General features: G+C 46.8%; 2 protein-coding genes across 2 annotated transcripts in view; both read left to right on the forward strand.

The window, feature by feature from the left end:
- The window catches only part of LOC309402132 (protein phosphatase 1 regulatory subunit 3E-like), a 7417-nt gene extending 6717 nt beyond the window's left edge, over positions 1–700 (forward strand). The window contains exon 2 of the mRNA XM_081971729.1: positions 1–700. This exon is cut by the window's left edge and continues 1081 nt beyond it. The gene's annotated coding sequence lies outside the window, so the exon portion shown is untranslated.
- A 3578-nt stretch (positions 701–4278) lies between these two features.
- On the forward strand, positions 4279–14259 carry LOC309381630 (twisted gastrulation protein homolog 1-like). The gene is made up of 5 exons (XM_081932828.1): positions 4279–4395; positions 7980–8108; positions 8694–8787; positions 11239–11454; positions 13290–14259. Exons 2-5 carry the CDS (start codon positions 7995–7997, stop codon positions 13520–13522), a joined length of 657 nt encoding a protein of 218 aa, XP_081788954.1. The 5' UTR covers positions 4279–4395; positions 7980–7994; the 3' UTR covers positions 13523–14259.
- The last annotated feature ends 1098 nt before the right edge of the window (positions 14260–15357 follow it).

The raw sequence follows: 15357 nt of genomic DNA on the forward strand, positions 1-15357 counted from the left end.
GCGGGGAAGTCACCTTTTTTGGGGGGGGGGGGTTCCCCGCCCCCAAAGACAAAAGGCAGAGATGTCCACGAGAAAAATGTTAAAAAAAACCAAACGAAGCTCAAAACATGAGCCACAACGATGTCATCCAAGATCGGAGTTCTACTCTCCCATCTTGCAAACTAACCTTGACACCCCGGAGATTTTGGAGAGAAAGGGATGGGAATAAAAGAGAATAAGAGAAGAGCAACCAAGATGATTTGGAGACTGGAGGCTAAAACATATGAAGAACGGTTGCAGGAACTGGGTATGTCTCGTTGAATGAAAAGGACTAGGAGTGACCTGATAGCAGTCTTCCAATATTTGGGGATCTGTCCCAGAGAAGAGGGGGTCAAGCTATTCTCCAAAGCACCCGAAGGCAGGACGAGAAGCAGTGGGTGGAAACTAATCCAGGACAGAAGCAACCTAGCGCTAAAGAGAAATTTCCTAATAGCGAATACAATTTAACCAGCGGAATGGCTTGCTTTCAAAACACATCTACATGGACGAAGAACAGAATTTCTCTTCAATTTCCCGTTTTCCTCCTCTCGGGGAGAAACATTCTGGAATCTCCACTCCAAGGGATTCGTTTGCACAGGCTGTTCTCCTCCTTTTTCTGCATGAATGAATGTATTGACGCTTCTCTTCGTATCCTGTTTTTCCTTCTACGCTGGCTGGTGAAAGGGAAAAAAAAGAAATCACCCTTGTTATTCCTGATGGGGCGTTTCTTATTATTTTAATCCATGCGTCATGGACTCTGATCGATCGAATGTGTGTGTTTAAAAAAAAAAAAACAGCAGAAATCCAGAAAACTTATTTGAGAAACGGCCCTCTCAGTGCCTTTATGGGGGGGGGGGAGCGCAGTCTAATGTTTCGATCACTTCCATGCGTGACAGATTCCTAAGTTGTTTTCTAGCACAAAAGTAAAAGAACTGAAGAATGTCTTAACGGCACTCACACAGTAGTGGATAAGAGTAAGGTTTAGGCATTTAGGCAACAAAAACAAAATGCACAGGTACAGTATAGGTGGTACCTTGCTCAATAGTAGTAACTGTGAGAGGGATCTTGGAGTCCTAGTGGACAACCATTTAAATAGGAGCCAGCCGTGGGCAGCAGCTGCCAAAAAAGCCAACACAGTTCTAGGCTGCATCAACAGAGGGAGAGAATCAAGATCACGTGAAGGGTTAATACCACTTTACAATCCCTTGGTAAGGCCACACTTGGAATACGGCATTCAGTTTTGGTCACCACGATGTAGAAAAGATGTGGGGACTCTAGAAAGAGTGCAGAGAAGAGCAACAAAGATGATTAGGGGACTGGAGACTAAAACATATGAAGAACGGTTGCAGGAACTGGGTATGTCTAGTTTAATGAAAAGAAGGACTAGGGGAGACATGATAGCAGTCTTCCAATATCTCAGGGGTTGCCCCAAAGAAGAGGGAGTCAAGCTATTCTCCAAGGCACCTGAGGGTAGAACAAGAAGCAATGGGTGGAAACTAATCAAGGAGAGAAGCAACTTAGAACTGAGGGGAACTTTCCTGACAGTGAGAACAATTCATCAGGGGAACAGAAGCTGCCTCCAGAAGTTGTGAATGCCCCAACACTGGACGTCTTTAAGAAGATGTTGGATAGCTATTTGTCTGAAACAGTATAGGGTTTCCTGCCTAGGCAGGGGGTTGGACTAGAAGACCTCCACGGTCCCTTCCAACTCTGCTATTGTATTGTATTGCATTGCTGGTGGCATTTCTGAGAATGTTGCTGCGACACGGACAGTTCCAATTCCTAGAACTCACAGCCATACTGGCTAGAACAGAAGTGGGGACCTAATGCCCCCTTGAAGGATTTGTGGACTTCAATTCCCAGAATTCCTGAGCCGAGGGGAGGGGAACTGAATTCTGGGAGTTGAAGTAAACACGTCATAAAAGGGCCACCATTTCCCACGCCTGGGCTAGAGGCAGGGAGGGGTGGAATTGAAAAATGCTAGCAACCGGTTCTCCGTCCAGTTTGCTGGTGGCCATGGGGGCATGGCCTAGTTGGCTTCCTGCACCACGGTCGGGATGCGTGTATTTTTGCCCTCCCCAGGCTTCAGAGGCTTTCCTCGAACCTCTGGAAAGGCGAAAGCAGCCTCCCCCCGGCGTCCGGAGGCCAGAAATGGACTCATTTTCAGACTTCCGGTACTTCCGGTAGGGCCATTTTTTTGCCCTCCCAGAGAGTCCCGGGAGGAGCGAGGTGGGCGAGGCCAGCCAGTCCTTGCAACAACCGGTTGGGCGAACCAAATTAAAATTAACATCTGCTTCCCCCGAACCGGCTGAATCCCACCCCTCAGTTCAGTTCAGTTCAGTTTATTAAATTTATAAACCGCCCCCTCTCCCGGAAGGGACTGGCTGAGGAATTCTGGGAGTTGAAGTCCACGCCTCTTAAAGTTGCTGAAATCCCACATTCTATTGCATTTAATCTCCGAGGTGGCCTATTCTTTGCTTTATAACTTAAAAAGTTAAGATGTAAGATGGGGGAGGGCCTTTCCTGAGTGGGGGGGGGCACTACTGGTAATTCTAGGAACCCCCATTATGGGCCCTGCTACCAAACCATCCCCATGTTCACCGAAGGGCCGATTCCTTCAAAAATTCGGAGTCATTCTCAGGCTATCGAAGACGGATCACCAGCTCAATGGCTTCATTATTCGCAGCTTTGTGTGTGTGTGTGTGTGTGTGATTGAACGGTGGAATTTAAGGCAGAGATTTCTGCTAGATACCAAAGAAATCCATTCATTCCTGTTAATAACTGAACAAGCCAGGGGAGGAAATGAATCATCTCGCAAATAAATAAACACGGAAAACCCAAGAGATTCCCAATTCACATTTTATACCCAAGAAACACACTTTTGGGCCTAAAAATCTGCAGTTCTGTGAATCCAGGGAATCCTGAGGGGCAGGCTGGGAGAAAACTGGGATTTTTCAAGACAGATCTACAGTGGCAGGTCTTGGCTTGCCCCACACAGCAGGGTTGTTGTTCTCCTATTGTCCAAAGAGCTTAATAGTGACGTTTCCTGCAGGGGCAAAGTGTGTGTCCTTGTGAGTGGACAAGGACAATTAAGGGGAAGACCAGAAAGGAGAAAGCTGCTGGGAGAAGGAAGAGAGGAAGGTTGGAAGGGAAGGAAGGAGAGAGAAAGCGGAGGGAGGGAGAAAAAGAAAAGGAAGGAAGGGGAATGAGGAGGAGGAGGTAGGAAGGAAAGAGGGAGGTGGAAAAGGAAGGGAGGGAAGGAATGAAGGAGGGAGGAGAGAAAAAAGGGAGAGAAAGAAAGAAGGGAAGGAGGGAGGGAAGAAAGGAGGGTGGGAAAAAATGTAGGAAAGAAGGGAAGGAGGGAGAGAGAAAAGAGGGAGGAAGGGAGCGAAAGAAAAGGGAAAGGGAGGGAGGGGAATAGGGAGAAGGACAAGATAGAAAGGAAGGAAAGAAAGAAAGGAAGGAAGGAGAGTGGAAGAGGAAGGGAAGGAAGGAGGAAGGAGGAAGGAGAGAAAAAAGCGAGGGAGAGAAAGAAGGGAAGGAAAAGAGGGAGGGAAGAAGGGAGGGTGGGAGAGAAATGAGGGGAAGGGGTGAAGGAAGGAGAGAGAGAAAAGGGAGGGAGGGGAATAGGGAGGAGAAAGAAAGGAAGGGAAGAGGGAGAGTGGAAGAGGAAGGAAAGGAAAGGGAGGGAGGGAGGGAGGGAGAGAAAGAAGGGAAGGAGGGAGAGAAAGAAAAAGGAAAGATGGGACGGAGGGAGGGGAATAAGGAGAAGATGGAAAGGAAGGAAAGAGGGAGAGTGGAAGAAGGAGGGAAGGGTGGAGGGAGAGAGGAGAGAAAAAAGGGAGGGAGAGAAAGAAGGGAAGGAAGGGAGGGAAAGAAGGAGAGAAAGAGGGGAGGGAGGGAGGCAGGAAGGGAAGGGAGATGGGAGGGATGGAAGGATGGGGGGAGGGAAGAAAGGAAGGAGAGAAAGAAGGGGAGGGAAGGAGGGAAGGAAAGAGAGAATGAAGGGAAGGGAGGGAGAGAGGGAGGGAGGGAAGAAAGGAAGGAGAGAAAGAAGGAAAGGAAGGAAGGCCCCCAAACCGCGGCTCGCATAAAGAGGAGCCGGGAGAAGCCCCCACCTGCCCGTCGTCTCTCGGCTGCCCCGAAGAGACCCTCCGCATTTGGGGCGGGGGGAAAGGAGGCCCGATCTCGCCCCTCCTTCCTCCCCGACCATCCACCGCCTTCCCATCCCGCGCGCGCCCGGCCTGCCCGGCTCTCCCCCCTGGTCCCCCCTCTCCCCTCCTCCTCCTCCTCCTCCCGAAGAAAAAACACGGGGGGCGACCCATCTTCGCCCTCCCACCGCCCCAAAAGACCCCCAAAGAGGCTTCGCTTGCCCAGGTAAACTCCCGGCCGCCTTTCAGCCCCTTTTGCTTTCTTGCTTTCTTGCTTTCTTTCTTTCTTTCTCTCTCTCTCTCTCTCTCTCTCTCTCTCTTTCTTTCTCTTCTTTCTTCTTTCTCTTCCTCTTCTTCTGGGCAAACATCTTCCCTTCCCGAATGGAGAACCAAAGGGGGGAGGGGATTTTTTTGGGGGGGGGGGTCTAGGATCTTTTCCCAGCTTTTTCCAACTGAGACCCCCTCCCCACCTGACCCCCATTTAAGCCAGCAAAGTCCAGGACACAGATTTGCGGGGGCTCCGGGGGGGGGGGGTCTCTTTCGCTCTCTCTCCCTCTCTTTCTCTTTCTCCCTCTTTCTTTCTTTCTTTCTCCCACTCTCTCCCTCTTTCTCTCTCTCCCTCTTTCTTTCTCTTTCTCTCTCTTTCTCTCCCTCTTTCTTTCTCTCTCCCTCTTCCTCTCTCTCTATCTTTCTTTCTCCCCCTCTTTCTCTCTTTCTCTATCTCCCTCCCACTTTCTCTCTCCCTCTTTCTTTCTCTTTCTCTCTCCCTCTTTCTTTCTTTCCTTCTCCCCCTCTTTCTCTCTCCCTCTTTCTTTCTTTCCTTCTCCCCCTCTCTCCCTCTTTTTCTCTCCCTCTTTCTCTTTCTCTCTCCCTCTTTCTTTCTTTCTTTCTTTCTCCCCCTCTCTCCCTCTTTCTCTCCCTCTTTCTTTCTCTTTCTCCCTCTCTTTCTTTCTCTCTCTTCTCTCTCTCTCTTTTTCCCCTTCTCTTTCTCTCTATCTCCCGCCCTCTTTCTTTCTCTTTCTCTCTCTCCCCCTCCCCCCTCTTTCTCTCCCTCTTTCTTTCTCTTTCTCCCTCTCCCCCTCCCTCTCTTTCTTTCTGTCTCTTCCTTTCTCTTTCTCTCTCTCACTCACTCTCTCCAAATCCCTCCCTCTGCTAGGTTTGCAGAATGTGAGGCATAATCCCCCCCCCAAGAAAAAACCCCGGTTTATAAAGGCCAGGTGTAGAAAGGAAACAGAAGAAAAAAAGAGGGGTGGGAGGGAGGGATAGGAAGAGTAAAGAAACTTTTAAAGAAAGAGAGGAGATTAGGAAAGATGGATCAAGGCGGAAGCAACTGGCTGACATATACACATTTTACTGTGCCGGTATGGCAGAAAGAATACCATGGTGTTACAGGATGAGGAGGGAGGGAGGAATAATCAGAAGGAAGGAAATGAGGGGAAGGGAGGAAAGGAAAAAGAAAATGAGGGGAAGGAAGGAAAAGGGAAGAAAGTAGAAGGAAAAGGAAGGAAGTAAGGAAGGAAAGAAAGGGGAAGGAAGGAAAAGGGAAGAAAAAGAAGGGAAGGAAGGAAGGAATAATCAGAAGGAAGGAAATGAGGGGAAGGAAGGAAGGGAAAAATGAAGGAAAAGAAGGAAAAGGGAAGAAAGTAGAAGGAAAAGGAAGGAAGGAAGGAAGGAAGGAAGGAAGGAAATGAGGGGACGGAAGGAAGGAAAAGGGAAGAAAAAGAAGGGAAGGAAGGAAGGAATAATCAGAAGGAAAGAAATGAGGGGAAGGAAGGAAGGGAAAATGAGGGGAAAGAAGGAAAAGGGAAGAAAGTAGAAGGAAAAGGAAGGAAGGAAGGAAGGAAGGAAGGAAAAGGGAAGAAAAAGAAGGGAAGGAAGGAAGTTTAAAAAGCTCCTTTTTCACATCCTATAAATATAAAACATGCGTTTTTCCAACCTTACCCACTTTAAGATGTGTAGACTTCAACTCCCAGAATTCCCAGCCAGCATGCATTATTCCCTGCAGCAGGCATCCCATGCTGGCTGAGGGATTCTGGGAGTTGAAGTCCACCCATCCTAAAGCAGGCTAAGTTGGGAATCCCTGACATAGAGAGGAATCTATCATTATCTATCTATCTTCCTCCCTTCCTCCCTCTCTCCCTTCTTTCATCTACCTATCATCTCTCTCTCTCTATTATCTATTTATCTATCTACTGTATCTTGTCTCGCTATCATTATCTATCCTATCTATCTATCTATCTATCTATCTATCTATCTATCTATCTATCTATCTATCTACCTTCATTCGTTTGTTCTTTGCTGCAGCAAGCATCCCATGCTGGCTGAGGGATTCTGGGAGGTGAAGTCAACCAATCCTAAAGCAGGTCAAGTTGGGAATCCCTGACATAGAGAGGAATCTATCTATCGTTCTCTATCTACCCAGCCAGCCAGCCTTCATCTACCTATCATCTCTCTCTCTCTATCATCTATTTCTTTCTCTATCTTCTGTATCATGTCTCTCTGTCTATCATTATCTATTTATCATATCTATCTTCCTTCCTTCCATCATCTACCTATCATCTTTCTCTATCTTCTATTTATTTATCTACTATATCATCTCTCTCTCTATCTCTCTATCATTATCTATCTATCTATCTATCTATCTATCTATCTATCTATCCATCCATCCATCCAGCTATCCATCCATCCATCCAGCTATCCATCCATCCATCCACCCACCCATCCATCCACCCACCCATCCACCCACCCACCCACCCACCCAACTACATCTATCTATCTATCTATCTATCTATCTATCTATCTATCTATCTATCTATCTATCTATCTATCTATCTATCCATCCATCCATCCATCCATCCATCCATCCATCTATCTATCTCTATCTCTATCCGTATCTATATCTATCTATCTATCTATCTATCTATCTATCTATCTATCTATCTATCTATCTATCCACAGTATCTATCTATCTCTATCCGTATCTATATCTATCTATCTATCTATCTATCTATCTATCTATCTATCTATCTATCATCTATCCATCCATCCACAGTATCTATCTATCTCTATCCGTATCTATATCTATCTATCTATCTATCCACAGTATCTATCTATCTCTATCCGTATCTATATCTATCTATCTATCTATCTATCTATCTATCTATCTATCTATCTATCATCTATCTATCTATCATCTATCTATCTATCATCTATCTATCTATCATCTATCTATCATCTATCTATCATCTATCTATCATCTATCTATCTATCTATCTATCTATCTATCCATCCATCCATCCATCCATCCATCCATCCATCCATCCATCCATCTATATCTATCTATCTATCTATCTATCTATCTATCTATCTATCCACAGTATCTATCTATCTCTATCCGTATCTATATCTATCTATCTATCTATCTATCTATCTATCTATCTATCTATCTATCCACAGTATCTATCTATCTCTATCCGTATCTATATCTATCTATCTATCTATCTATCATCTATCCATCCATCCACAGTATCTATCTATCTCTATCCGTATCTATATCTATCTATCTATCTATCTATCCACAGTATCTATCTATCTCTATCCGTATCTATATCTATCTATCTATCTATCTATCTATCTATCTATCTATCTATCTATCATCTATCTATCTATCATCTATCTATCATCTATCTATCTATCATCTATCATCTATCTATCTATCGTCTATCTATCATCTATCTATCTATCTATCTATCTATCTATCTATCTATCTATCTATCTATCTATCTATCATCTATCTTAATTCCCTTGCAGGTGCAGCTGGCAACCATGCACTGGTGGGTGGTTGTGCTTTTCGGGGCAGCCGCATGGGCTCTGGGTGCCCACAGCAAAGGGTGCAATAAAGCACTTTGTGCCAGTGACGTCAGCAAGTGTTTGCTGCAGGTAAGGCGCTGCGACAATCTGGGTGCAAACATTTGGGTTTGAGAAACAAACGCGTCCTAATTACAGGTAGTCCTTGAATTACGACCACAATTGAGCCCCGAATATTTGTTGCCGGGGGAGACATTTGGTGGGTGAGTTTTGCCCCGTTTGACAACTTTCGTTGCCCCGTTGGTTAAGTTAACCCCTGCAGTTATTAAGTTAGTAACGCGGTCATTAAGTGGCTTCCCCGTTGACTTTGCTCATCGGAAGGTCGCACAAGGGGGTAACATAACCCTGGGACGCTGCAACCGTCGTAAGTGTGAACCAGTTGTCAAGCATCCGTCTGTAAACTAGGCGACCACGAGGATGCTGCAACGATCGTCAGGGTGAACCACGGTCGTAAGTCTCTTTTTTTCCCAACATCAAATGGTCACTAAACAAATGGCCGTATGTCGAGGACTACCTGTTATTTCAGTTTTGTGGTCTGTGACGCCTCTCTTTGGCTGCGAGCGTTGACTGCGCGCAGAAGCCTGAATTATTATTTGGAGGGGGGGGGGAGAAAATCGCCGTTGCCATAACCCATATTTTGGTGACTTCTCCCGGCAGGAAATGTGCCAATGCAAAGCCAATCGTACTCGTTGCTGTCGGCAGTGCGCGTTCTGCCTGGCTAAACTCTGGGAGCCTTGCTGTGAGTGTGTAGGTGAGATGACTCGCCCTCTGGTTGGGAAGGGGCACAGGGTGGGATACAGGAACCGGTGGGCGGGGGGAAATCTTCCTACCCCGTTTTCTCAAACTTTCAGCCTTCTCCCTGACGGGTTTCAATTTCTTACTTGTTGTGGCCTGCCAGGGGAATCGGCAGAAGATTCGGACAGTGAGGAGGTTGGGGAGGAACCTGGGCCAGTCCTGGAGTCTGGGGAAGGCTCTGATGAGGGCTCTGTGTCGGAGGCAGAGAGGGGGCCAATGGCCGTCTGCCAGTTATCAGCTGCCTTCGGAGTCGGACATCCGTGAGGCAGAAGAACAGCTGGAGCCTGTTCCCTGTGTGCGCATGCGCAGAGTTGCCAGACGAAGGGAATAGATAAAGAACGGGTCGACTTGGGAGTAAGGCCGCAGGTGGATGATGAATGGCCCCTCCCAGAGGAAATAAAAGAGGGAGCGCCAGGGGAGTGGAGTTTGCAGGAGGCCATTAGTTCGCTTCATTGGTTCGGGACTCTCTGAGACTCCTTGCCAAGTTGTGCAGATCTCGGCCTGGCAGCTCTCCAAGCCAGATAAGGTCTGTGACCGTAAATCCTCCTTTGAAAGACTTTGCTGGATGTGAATGAGAGGAATTCACAGGAAATGAATCAAAAGGGTTTTTGTCGGGACGAGGAGTTTGCGTCCTGCTCTTGAGAAGTCTCAGTCAGAACAGACACCATTCTCAGGTTGGGAAAATCTTACCAAGACTCCTCGCCTTACGACCGCAGTTGAGCCCACAATTTACATCAGTAAGTTGTGACACTTGTTCAATGGGTTTTGCCCCGTTTAACCACCTTCCTTGCCACCGTTGTTAAGCGAATCGTTGTGGTTTTGTTAAGTTCGTCGCAGAGTTGGGAAGCGAATCTGGGCTTCCCCGTTGACTTTCCTTGTCAGAAGGTCGCAAAAGGGGATCAGGTGTCTCCAGGAGGCTGAGACCATCATACCTACGTGCCGATTCTCGTGGGTCCGAATTTTGATCGCAGTGACCATGGGGAGGCTGCAACTGTTGTGAGGTGGAATCATAAGTTTCTGTTTTTTCCAGTCCTGTTGTAACTTTGAATGGTCACTAAGTGAATGATTGTTAAATCATTGATCAATTGATTGATCAACCAGAATATAGAATAAAATAGAGTACAGTAGAATTGGAATTGGAATGGAATAGGAATAGGAATAGGAACAGGAACAAAACAAGAACAGAACAAGAACATAGAATAGAATAGAATAGAATAGAATGGAGTGGAGTGGAGTGGAGTAGAGTAGAGTAGAGTAGAGTAGAGTAGAGTAGAGTAGAGTAGAGTTGGAATTGGAATTGGAATTGGAATTGGAATTGGAATGGAAAGGAATAGAATAGAATAGAATAGAAAATATGGAATGGAATGGAATAGAATAGGAATAGGAACAGGAACAAAACAAGAATAGAACAAGAACAGAACATAGAGTAGAGTAGAATTGGAATTGGAATGGATAGAATAGAAAATATGGAATGGAATGGAATGGAATGGGAATGGGAATGGGAATACGAATAGGAACAGGAACAGAACAAGAACAGAACAAGAACAGAACATAGAATAGAATAGAATTAGGAACAGGAACAAAACAAGAACAGAGCAAGACCAGAACAAGAACACAGAATAGAATAGAATTAGGAATAGGAACAAGAACAGAACAAGAACAGAACATATAATAGAATAGAATTAGGAATAGGAACAGGAACAAAACAGGAACAGAGCAAGACCAGAACAAGAACACAGAATAGAATAGAATTAGGAATAGGAACAGGAACAAAACAGGAACAGAGCAAGACCAGAACAAGAATAGAATAGAATTAGGAATAGGAACAGGAAGAGAACAAGAACAGAACAAAACATAGAATAGAATAGAATAGAATTAGGAATAGGAACAGGAAAAGAACAAGAACAGAACGAGAACAGAACAGAATATAGAATAGAACAGAACAGAACATAGGAATAGAGCATAGGAATAGAATAGAACAAAACAGGAGTAGAGTAGAATAAGAATAGAAATAAGAATAGAGTAGAGTAGAATAGAATAACAGTATAATAGAACTGTAAGGAACCTTAGAGGTCTTCTAGTCCAGCCCCCTATACCATTTCAGACAAGTGACTGTCCAGTCTCTTCTGAAAAACCTCCAGTGATTGAGCACCCACGACTTCTGGTGGCAAGCTGTTCCACTGGTTAATTGAGACTCTTTTCATTTGTGACCTTCTGACAACTGCAGGGATTCACTTAAAACCTCTTGGCCAGAAAAGTCATACAACGTAGGGCAAAACTCGCTTAACAACTGTCTTGCTTAGCAGTGAAAATGTTGGGCTCCACGGTGGTCGTACGTCGAGGACCACCTGTCATTCAAGTGTCCTTTGTTCCTCGCCGTTTCCTTCTTGTTGTCACTCATCTCCAGGCCTGTGCGATGAACGCATCTCATCAGCTCCCCACCCGTCTCAACGGAGTTCCATGCACGATTTGGCGTCTCCGGTACCGTCTCTTTTCCGGGCCCTCCTGGCGCTCTCCAACAATCACCCTGTGCTCGGCTGGAGCATCGCGACTCTGCCATTAGAAGAGGAACTTCGGCAAAACCACCTGGATACCGGACACCTTCTGCTGGGACCCCATACAGGTATGCCCAGAGTGGGAGGGTCATCGGGAATAACAAGAGTCGGAAGGGAACTTGGAGGTCTTCTAGTCCAACCCCCCTGCTCAAGCAGAAAACCCTATAACCATTCCAGCCAAATGGCTCTCCAATCTCTTCTTAAAAGCCTCCGGTGGTTGAAGCACCCACAACTTCTGATTCCACTGGTTAATTGTTCTCCCTGTTTGGAAGTTTCTCCTTAATTCCAGCTGGCTTCTCTCCTTGATGAGTTTCCATCCCTTGTTTCCAATATACCCCCCAGTATACTGAAGTGACTGTTTCTTGATCTTCTTTCTGTCACTGGGTAAATTGGGAAATGACAGAAAAACAGAATAACGGGAGTGGGAAGGGTTCTTGGAGGTCCTCTAGTCTAGCCCAACCTCCTGTTCAAGTAGGGAACCCTATAACATTCCAGACAAATGGCTATCCAACATCTTCTTAAAGACTTCCAGTGTTGGGGCATTCACAACTTCTGAAGGCAACTTCTGTTCCACTGATTCATTGTTCTAACTGTCAGGAAATTTCTCCTCAGTTCTAAGTTGCTTCTCTCCTGGATTAGTTTCCACCCATTGCTTCTTGTTCTACCCTCAGGTGCCTTGGAGAATAGTTTGACTCCCTCTTCTTTGGGGCAACCCCTGAGATATTGGAAGACTGCTATCATGTCTCCCCTAATCCTTCTTTTCATTCAACTAGACATAAGAAATTCCTGCAACCGTTCTTCCTAATTGTTCTGTCCGGAACTTTCTCCTTAGTTCTAGGTTGCTTCTCTCCTTGATTAGTTTCCATCCATTATTCCTTGTCTGGCCGTGGGGTGCTTTGGAAAGTAGGTTGAACCCCCCCCTCTCCTCTTTGTGGCAGCTCCTCAAATATGGGAAGGCTGCTATCACGTCTCCCTTAGTCCTTCTTTTCATTAAACTAGTCATACCCAATTCCGGCTTCATGTTTTAGCCTCCAGTCCCCGAATCCTCTTTGTTGCTCTTTCCTCTTTACCGAGGCTTCCCAAGAGCAGGACGCAAACTCCTTGTCCTGACAAAAAAAAAAACCTTTTGTTAATTCACTGTGAATTCTTCTCATTTACATCCAGCAAAGTCTTTCAAAGGAGGATTTACGGTCACAGACCTTATCTGGCTTGGAGAATTACCAGGCCGAGATCTGCAAAACTTGGCAAGGAGTCTCGTAGAGTCTCGAACCAATGAAGGGAACGAATGGCCTCCTGCAAACTCCACTCCCCTGGCGCTCCCTCTTTTATTTCCTCTGGGAGGGGCCGTTCATCGTCCACCTGCGGCCTTACTCCCAAGTCGACCCCTGTTCTTTATCTATTCCCTTCGTCTGGCAACTCTGCGCATGCGCACACAGGGAACAGGCTCCAGCTGTTCTTCTGCCTCACGGATGTCCGACTCCGAAGGCAGCTGATAACTGTCGGACGGCCTTGACCCCACCTCTGTCTCCGACACAGAGCCCTCATCTGAGCCTTCCCCAGACTCCAGGACTGGCCCATCTTCCTCCCCAACCTCCTTGCTGTCCAAATCTGCTGCCAGATTTGCTGGTCGGCCACAACATTCTTCTCTGCCCTCTTTCCAGAGTCTCAACATCCTTTTTTATAGAGAAATGTATAGAGAAATGTTCTGATAGAGCAATTAATCAGTGGAACTGCTTGCTCGCAGAAGTTGCAAATGCTTGAGGTTTTGAAGACGAGATTGGACAACCATTTTGTTTGAAATGGGATCAGGTTTCCTGCTTGAGCCGGGGTTGGACTAGAAGACCTCCAAGGTCCCTGCCAACTCTGTGCTTCGGTTATCGACCTTTCTCTTTCTCGTTGGCAGACCTGGCACTCCCGGATGCCGCCGCCGCCGCCAAGGGCCCGAATGCCACAGCGCCAGCTTGCCAGTCCATTTACTTCAACGACTGCCTGTCCATGAGCCGCTGCCGGGCAGCCTGCCAGTCGGTGGGCGCCTGGCGTTACCGGTGGTTTCACAGCGCCTGCTGCCAATGCTTGGGGCCGGATTGCCGGGGCTACGGAGGTGCCCACGCTAATTGCTCCAATTGCCAGGACTGAGCGGTGTTGCTTTTGCCTTCCTTGACGCGCAAAGCGTCGCGTCGCCCCCGCTTTTCCACGCAGCCTCCCCGGCAAACCGCATTGCAGCCATTACAGGTAGTCCTCGACGGACAGCCACAAGGGAGCGCAACATTTCCGTTGTGAAGCGAGGCATTTGTGACGTGTGTTTGGCCCAATTTTACCACCTTGTTAAGTGACTCGCCGCGGTTGATAACTTAGTAACGCGGTTGTTAAGCGAACCTTGTCCGAAGGTCGCCAAAGGGTGACCTTGGGACACAGCCAGGGTCGTAAAGTGTGAATCGGCTGCCAAGCATCTGAATTTTGATCCCAGAGTCACGGGCTTGTTGCAAAGGTCGTAAGTGTGAAACACGGCCCTAAGTCACTTTTTTTTCCAGTGCCTTTGTACCTTTGAATGGCCACTAAATGAACTGCTGTAAGTCGAGGACTTCGCTGTATTGCTTCCTGCTTCAGCCTGCTTCCAAACCCAGATATTTTCAGCAGCAGGAACAAGTTTCGGGGGCCACAGAAGACCCCCTACCCAGCCTAGTCTTTCCCTCTGCAGCTGGGGAGGGGGTCCATCTGTCCTTGAACCTCACCTGGGACATTTTTCCTTCCTCCACCCCCCCCTCCTCAGTTTTGCTGAAATCAGCTGACCTCAGCCCTGTGCACGAATCCTCAAATCCTTTCGTTTCATGATTCAAATATCTCTGTAGTCTTTTGTAGTAATAAAAATAATGGGGGAAAACAGGATTGTCTGAATAGTATCCGAGGCACAAAGTTGGCGTGGAAGCGAATGAGCTACGCCGTCCATCATAGGATCTGGGCTACGTCGAACACGGATAAGTTTTTGCTTTGCTAGACTTAAATTCAAATGAGGATTAACTCAAGAGGTAACTCCAGGTTCCGACTAGCCCACAGCTAAATTGGGAGCTGTTTGGGGCATTGCACCTGGTGTTTCTGGGTTTAGCGAGTTGCGTGAAGCTGACCCGCTTGCTGTCGTCGTCGTTAAAAGGAGCTTACTGAGCCGAGATGCTGTTGGGGGATGGGATGGGAGGGGGCCATCTGGACTTTTTTGACTCCCCCAAATGAAGCTCGCTGCTAACGGAGGAACAGGAGACCATGAGTGGAAGGTAGTGTCGAAAGAAATGTCCTTCTGGGTTCGGCTCCAAGTGGGGAAAAAGACAACTGGAGACATGGAGGCTGCTTGGAAAGATGGTTTGAATGGTGGACAGGACTGCATGGCTTGAGCTCCTGAACAGAAAAGGTGATCACATGCTTCAATGTTGGTGGAGAAGAAGAGAAGGGAAGAGAAGAGAGATTTATAATCTGTTCGGCCCCACCTATCTGTTTCCTGTTCCTGTGTAAGAAATGTATTCTGATTGGTTGCCAGACTCCCATGGGCCCATGCAGAGGCAACTCTCTAGGTTGAGTTTTGAATCCAGGTTTGGTTGAGTTCAGATGCCATGTGGTCAGTTGAGTAAAGTGCCAATATTATCACGCCTTAATCCCATCCCCCTGGAGCTGAAGAGGAGAACTCTTTATTATGTAAAGTGGACTAGCTTGGCCTTCTTAATGGCCCATTGACAAAGAGTGGGGATGGGCAGGAAGCTGCAGGGATTTACTTGGTGTTTAAAATGTGTTTCTCCCTTTTTCACATCCAGGAAAATATCATATTCTGCCTTTTCAATAGTTCCTAGGATATTTCATTTTTCGGGGAGAGGGCTGGGTGATAAACTTCCTACAGTAGTAAGGGGATGTGTTGTACAGATGTGTGTATGCCCACAAATAGTTTTCTCTGGATGCATTCTAACAACGGCTGCAGAAACAACGAGGCA

Source organism: Natrix helvetica (assembly GCF_964273705.1).
Source record: "Natrix helvetica genome assembly, chromosome: Z".
In the NCBI taxonomy this organism is placed as follows: domain Eukaryota; kingdom Metazoa; phylum Chordata; class Lepidosauria; order Squamata; family Natricidae; genus Natrix; species Natrix helvetica.

Bases quoted from the DNA above. Each gene is read 5' to 3' on its own strand.
- LOC309381630 (XM_081932828.1), top strand. From the start codon at position 7,995: ATGCACTGGTGGGTGGTTGTGCTTTTCGGGGCAGCCGCATGGGCTCTG. The intron at 8,788-11,238 runs GTGAGATGACTC...ACTCATCTCCAG, and splicing joins GCCTTGCTGTGAGTGTGTAG to GCCTGTGCGATGAACGCATC. The intron at 11,455-13,289 runs GTATGCCCAGAG...TCTCGTTGGCAG, and splicing joins TCTGCTGGGACCCCATACAG to ACCTGGCACTCCCGGATGCC.